This window comes from Engraulis encrasicolus, chromosome 12 (genome assembly GCF_034702125.1).
Source record: "Engraulis encrasicolus isolate BLACKSEA-1 chromosome 12, IST_EnEncr_1.0, whole genome shotgun sequence".
Lineage (NCBI taxonomy): Eukaryota > Metazoa > Chordata > Actinopteri > Clupeiformes > Engraulidae > Engraulis > Engraulis encrasicolus.
Genome location: NC_085868.1, coordinates 32,723,129 through 32,730,628, shown reverse-complemented (window position 1 = coordinate 32,730,628; position 7,500 = coordinate 32,723,129). Strand labels below are relative to the sequence as shown.

The following is a 7,500-nucleotide window of genomic DNA, read 5'->3' as shown; positions in this document are numbered from 1 at the left end:
GGGGGAACCCAGAATTGGGACCCCATTACATTACATTGAGGGGGTCCCTTACAGATGATTTTGTCACGGGGCCCTGCTAAAGCTGTCAGCGGGTCTGTGTTGGAATAATCTTGTATTTGCTTTTCCTGGTCATTTCTAACAATGTTGATAGATCCAAAAGGGGGGTCTTGCAGGGAAGTTTGGGAACCGCTGTGAACTACGTATCTATCTCTCCAGAGATGCTGACTGACTGACAGGCGGACTGCTGGACGGACAGTGGGATAACAACATCTGATCTTATCAGGATTTTTCAAATGTCAGGTTTTTGAAAAGGTGGGATTTTAGCTTGTCGGTGCCTGTCTGTCTGTAATATATTAAGCTGTTGGGCAGCTTGCGTATTTGCTTCCCATCTGGATGTGCCATCAGTTTTTTCCGGTCATTTCTCAGCCACTGATCAGATAACATTTCCTGGGCGAAAGCCGACTGTTGACTCCGTCAAACAGTCTGTCGAAAGCTAAGAGGAATCTGTCTCCATGGAGGGTAGGAGATGGTCTGATCTTACTCTGCCATTTAAATCCATTGGAGTTCCAAATTCAAATTAAAACTCATATTGTGCTTTATTAGCACGAATCGAGCAACCTGCATTAGTTCTGGCAGACCACGTAGTCAACGCTCCCTTTTGCCTATTGGCTGACGCCGACCTAACCCCTACAGCTGTCCACAAATCAGCTGCGCTTTAGTTAATCAACTGCTGCTCACAATTGGATGCTGGCCTTTGGCGCGCTTTATTTAAACTACCGAATTTGTTTTCCTGTCATTGCTTTATGCTGCTTGTTTTGCACCCATCACCTCCCCTGCTCCACCAGACTTATCATTGCTAAACAATGTCATACTGTTGTCATTGTTGCTTGCTCTGTTCTAGGGGGTATGTTGCCTTTCCAGCTAAATGGAAAGCACTCCATCTGAGGATGCTTCTGTTCCCTGTCTTGGCTTCCATGGAGCTCATGGAGAAGCCGGGGAACTTCCTCCGAACAGAGCCATACCGCCAAACACAAAATGTGCATTCAGAAAGAAAGCTTCCAAAATTTGTCTCTGTTTATCGTCTCATTTTTGACTAGAGTGGATCTGACAGAACTGCTACGATATAGTGTAGCAAAAGCATACAAATAACAAAACAAAAGTGTGAATAGTGTTACCTTAACCAATCAGTAACGGACTTCGCGGGTGAGTTCTGCGTCACCACTCTCAACTGTTTGCTGATTGGCTAAACAGTGAGTGAACCGAGCTAGGAGGGTTTCGCCAGACTATGTGCGGAGCCAAAATCTTTGGGTGGAAGTACATAGGATGGCATCGCCAGACTACAGATAACATACAGTAGATTGTTAAAATATGTCTGAAATGTATGCGTGTCTGTTATTTCATGAAACATGTTAACATACGCAGTTCGATCTTCACTTGACCTACACAGTACAGATGGTGGCTATGTTTCACTTATAAACGTGTACAGTATGATTCCAGGTTAGGACTGCACAATAAATCGATAATGTATAGAAATTGCAATATAAGAGTGACGATATGCGTATTGCGAACAAGTTAAACATTTCGGTGTAGTCCAATCACTTGCTGAATGTCAACAAATGCGCAAGAAGCCCGCCATGACCCTAGCCATGCCCCACCCAGACCGACAAATTAGTGACAAGAAAAACACTCTATATTTCTTAATATCGTTTTAATATCGTTATCGAGGTATTACCTGCTGCTATCGAGTATCGTTTTTTTTCTGATATCGTGCAGCCCTAATCCAGATGGAATATTCATAAGTAAATTTACATAGGGAGATGTTTTTACATTACATATGGAGCATTTAGGCCTACAATACTGCGGAGAGTCAAATTACATTAACATGAAGTCCGATGTAAGGGTAAGATTATGCAGGTAGCCACCTGTGTTACTGGAGAAGGGTTTTTATTGCAAAAATGTTTTATATTGTTCAGTAGTGTGTGTGTGTGTGTGTGTGTGTGTGTGTGTGTGTGTGTCAGTGGTGGACGAAGTACACCAGTCATGTACTTGAGTAAAAGTACAGTTACCTTGCATTGAAAACTACTCAAGTAAAAGTGAAAGTATTCACCTCACTTTTTTACTTGAGTTGAAGTACAAAAGTATCTGCCGTCAAAAATACTTAAGTACTAAAAGTAAAAAGTAAAAACTTAAAAATGAAGCCTTTGGTGCAATTTTAATATGTAAGTGTTGTAGGCCTAGTTTGGTCATAACTAATTACATATAAATAATAAATTATTTGCATAGGCTATACCAACATGTTAGAACTAGGCCATAACAGGCCTCAGAAACACTGTGGAGTAAGTCCATGGATGTTATAGCAAGTTCATTTTCACCTCTCTAAACCAGTGATTCCCAACCTTTTTTGTCTCATGTACCCCCAGAGCCTTTTTTGTTGTGCCACGAGTACCACCTAACTTGTGTTTTACATTGCTTTTTCTATTCCAGTGTGACTATGCTCCCATGCATTTGTTAAAATTACATTTTTCCAAGTACCCCTTTCAGTGTGCTCGCGTACCCCTAGTGGTACACGTACCCCTGGTTGGGAAACATTGCTCTAAACATTTAATACTGACCCTAACATGCCCAAAAGAACACATGAAAGGGCCATTAATATTAAGAATGATTAGGCTGAAATGGGTTATATGCCTATTAGAACAACTACTATAATACCCCCCAGCCGTAGGCCTACAGTCCAGTAGGCCTATAGGCCTACTTATTTGTGACAGCAAGGAGTTGTAGTAGCCGATAAAGCACTTTATGTTTATTTTTTGTTATAATTATGGTTTTGGTAGACTTCTTCTTCTTCTTCTTCTTCTTCTTCTTCTTCTTCTTCTTCTTCTTCTTCTTCTTATTATTATTATTATGTAGTGTTTGGTTATGTTAAGGTTGGCTTAGGCCTATGTATGGACAAACAGACTTCTTGTGATTCTAAGCTACCTTTAAAGATAGGAACATCTTCATATAGGCCTACTTGTAATGGTCTCTATTTGCTAGATGCCAATGATTTGCAATAGCCTACTTGATACAACTTAATTGGAACACTTATCTGTCTGATCATGAAAAAGCCTTTTGTGCCTGTGCACATCACTGGGCCAATAGTAGGCCAAAGTCCACTTTTTTTCTCTTTACTTTGTTACTGTTGTTTTTTACAACCTCACTTTGGTGGTTTCATATCCACTGTAGCCTACTGACCTGACTTAAGGGAAAGGAAGGATACATGTTGCAAGGATACATGTTGCATGTAGCCTAACTTTGCAACATATGGTGGGCATGGCAATCCTCATGTAAAGAAAAACCCTTTACACAAGCCTCTTTTCCAAAAAGTTGAAGCAAATCATTTTTTGGTGACAGGGGAGTCTATTAGACAAGTAGGCCTAACTAATTGATATCCCCAACTACTTCAGAAAATACTGCAATGTATTGAGGGGAAAGAATGCTCACGGAGTTGTGCGCCTGGATGGTTTGGAATAAGCATGTTTAGGCATCCTGTGTACTTGACTCAAGAAACCAACACGCTACAAAAGCGGCAATTATGTGACTCTATTGTAAGCCATAACACAGATATAACACAGTAAGTCAAATAAGCAGTAGGGCCTACATTAAGTATCAATTCGCTGATTATTCAGTTCAAACGCGAAGCCTATCTGACAAATTTCGTCTTGTCAGGCGAGTGCATTCTGCGAGCTAGTTCTAATTCCCTCTCCCCCCTCACACAACGAATACGGCATGCAGATTAATTAACAACGTTACTGTCGCCTGCTTTATTGTTTTGCTGTGCTTTCCGCGTGTTACTAGAAAGTACCGTTGGCGTTTCTTCTTATTTCAATTCGTCTCACAAGTCGCAACAGTGGACACATCAGTGGTCTTGCTCTGCTCGCTTTCCTTCTAAAACTAATTCTGTACAGTAGAGCTTGTTGTCACGTGACACATTACAACCAATCACAATGGCGAATCTCTGAGTCTGCCAATCGGATTCAGTTTCACTTTCTTCACACAATCTCAGATTTCATTTGATCAGGGCATTAAAAATGAATTAATTCACCTGCCGTGTATCGCCTTAAATTAAAAAAGGAACGAGTAAGGAACGAGTGTTTTTGTAAATGTAACGAAGTGAAAGTACTAAATTTCGCTCTGAAATGTAGTGAAGTAAAAGTATAAAGTCTTACCAAATAAAAATACTTGAGTAAAGTATGAAAGTATGAAAATGTTACTTAAGTACAGTAACGAATTACATTTACTTCGTTACTGTCCACCACTGGTGTGTGTGTGTGTGTGTGTGTGTGTGTGTGTGTGTGTGTGTGTGTGTGTGTGTGTGTGGGTGTGAGAGAGAGAGATTACATGTATGGAGTGAAAGGATAAGGGAATACGAGAGAGAGAGAGAGAGAGAGAGAGAGAGAGAGAGAGAGAGAGAAAGAGAGAGAGAGAGAGAGAGAGAGAGAGAGAGAGACAGACAGACAGACAGACAGACAGACAGACAGACAGACAGAAAGACAGATACGGATAAGAAAGACAGAATTAGAGACAGCTAGCCGTTTAAGGTTTGCATATTTTCCCAGTCCTTTAGCTATAGGTTTTCACCTGATTTCGGACGTCCAGTTTGGGGCAGGGGCGTCCTCCATTGAAGGCCTTCTCTTTGAGCCACTGGGCCCGCACTTTCACCCCCCAGCCACAGGAGGCGTTGCAGGGTGACCAGGCTGACCACTCGCTCAGCCTGCAGTCCAGTGGGCACGCCACATGACACACCTCCTCCTCCAGACCTGTGGGGATGAGAAGTGGAGACGATGGGTTCCTTCCATTATCCAACCTCCTGTCCTATTTTGTGCTTGTGGCCTTGTGATGATGTTGCCAGACGTTGCAAAAAGTTTAATTCAATATCGTGCAAAAGTGCAAATCAAAGGTGATTGTCTCGCTTGCAACTGGGATGTTGAATGGGGAACAGTCCCCCAAAAGTGGTTGTTGCTATGCTGACAACGGGGAAACTTAAATGTTTTCTACACAGGGACGGGGTGTCAGCAAAGGCCACAGCGAGGCCACAAGCACAGGTCGAGGACGGGAGTTGCGGTAATGGAAAGGACCCAAAGTGACAAGTTGCAAAAGTGTATGAAGTGTTTTCTTTCTTTTTAAAGATATTTCTTGGAGTTGGCGAAGGAATATGGAGGAATCGAATCTGGGTTCCCGGCACAATGGTACAGTGCACTAGCCCAATGAAGCCATGCTGCCCCCAAAGCACTTTTACTAATGTAATTACAACACTAGTAGATTTAGGATGCTTACCAGTTATCCCTCAGTACCTAATAAGACACACTGTAAAGGGCCGTACACACACGTCACTGCTAGTTACTCGCTCAGCGAATTAACTCAATAGAATGTCGATGTGTTCAAGCGAGACTCGCAGGCGACTACGCGAGTACTGTACAAGCGATGAGATGTGGGCGGATACCGAGTTGAAAATATTTTATCTTCGAGCGAGGCGACTTAGCGAGTAACCAATTGGAATGCAGAGTTCTGTACTTCTCGCCTGTTCATTGGCAGTTAAAGCCGCGGGAACTTTCAGAGAACGTTCCATGATAGAGTGGCAAGTAGCGATGTGTGTGTACAATACAAGCGAGAAGCTAGTAAATAGCACCGATGTGTGTGTGCGGCCCTTAAGAGTACTTTTAATGTTACCTTATAAACCTCTGAAAAGTTGTCACCAAATACAGTCTACTGTAGATTGGCTAAGATACTGTAGTCCATATCTGTTGTGCACTATGATTTTGCAAAGACTCCAAGTGTTGAATTAACACTTAACACGTACTGCAGTTGGAACCATCTACAGTACCATCCATTCACTATCTAAGAGTTCTAGCTGTAGTGACGTGAGATCAGGGGTGAAAGTAGAGGGGTGAGCACAGGTGCCTAGCACCGGTATAAAATGTACAGCCGGTGTGCAGTACCGCTAAGAGAATCGGGTTGATTATGGCTGTAAACCCACATTTGTAAAAAGAAGTAAGGTGTGCTATTTCAGTAAAACACATACAACCACACTATGTCATTTGAGACAAGTGCCCTATGAAGATACACCCAAAATAGTTGGATATAGATCTGTAGTGCACATGTTTATTTTGTTTGCATGTTTATTTGGTTTGTTTGCGGGTGGGTGGCACCAGTAAGACATGAAAACTACTTAGACCCCTGCGTGAGATTCATGTCCATCAGTGTCCCACAGGCAGGTACCATGGCTTGGAAATGATATACAATTCAAAGCTACATTTATTTACCCTGGTTCTCACGCAGATGGATGTTTCTCATGCAATTTTCGCTCAACAATTGTTTTATGCATGTATTAATTTCATGTATTATACAAACACATAGCAGATGACCAAGTGTAAGTGCCATTTGACAGCTTTCAAATGCCAATATAAGGGCAGAATGGATCAACCGTTCCTTTCCCTCTTTTCTTTCTTATTCACTTTGACAAGGCTTTAGACTAGCAGGTGAAAGAGTCCCTTGAGGGCATTTGCACATAAATGCACACCATGTCTCTGCATTCTCAAAATGTTCCCTGAAGCTGCTCTCGCAGAACTCATGCGAATGCCTGGCATTAAAATGACTTTATTTTCTTATTCAAGTAAGAAAAGCGGGATCCCTTTTAGACCTCCGCAGTGCACATCCCTGCCTATTCATGCAGTCAAATTGTGGAGGTTAGATTTTTCTGAAAATAGCAAGTGTGGCAGAGAGAACCATGAATTACTGCTGTGACCTTGCTTAGTGATGGCTGATCATCTATTTCCTGTCGCAATACAGTATGCAAATGACATGGATAATAACAGCACAGAGCGCGGGATACATTTTATCCTCTTTTGAAAGTCGCTTTGGTTATAAAGCGTCTGCCAAATGCAATGTAATGTAATGTAATGTAATCTGCAATATGATATCCTGAGTAACAAAGTGACAGTTATGTATGGTTGTAATACAAAAAACATACAGTATAATACTATTTTGTTTAATGTAGCCATAGCCAGACAGTGTATTTTGTATACTTTTCTATAATGTATTTTCTATAATGTTTTCTTATGTTTTTTTTACATGAGGACAAGTAGAGTTCAATCACTCTTTTAAAGCATAGCCTGAATTTAATTCACAAACTATTTCCACAATATTTCCTTTTGCTGAGATTTTTTTTGCTTACTCCAAAACCTTGTTAGACCAACTAATTATCAACATTCCCATCGATATCCAATTTTACCTCTCACCTACCTGAGCTGGTACATAGCGTGTCCCTCAGATTACCCTGGTGGTCCAGACAATCAGGAGACATTGTGGAAATAGATTGTGAAGAATGTATAGGATTCAGGGTTTTAATTTAACAAAGTTTATTTTTTGAAGCTTATTTCACAGCGTGCACACCTACCTTCTTAAACTGCATATGAATTGAACTGCATATTGTAGTCATATGCAATGTGTTGTTCAGAGAACTTT

The 7,500-nt window shown here is 41.3% G+C and overlaps 1 protein-coding gene across 1 annotated transcript in view; it reads right to left on the bottom strand.

The window, feature by feature from the left end:
- Positions 1-7,500, bottom strand: part of LOC134459522 (thrombospondin type-1 domain-containing protein 7B-like) — a 148,939-nt gene that overhangs the window by 38,275 nt on the left and 103,164 nt on the right. The window contains exon 15 of the mRNA XM_063211885.1: positions 4,618-4,796. Within this exon, the coding sequence (XP_063067955.1) occupies positions 4,618-4,796 (179 nt within the window). The remainder of the gene's footprint in view (positions 1-4,617; positions 4,797-7,500) is intronic.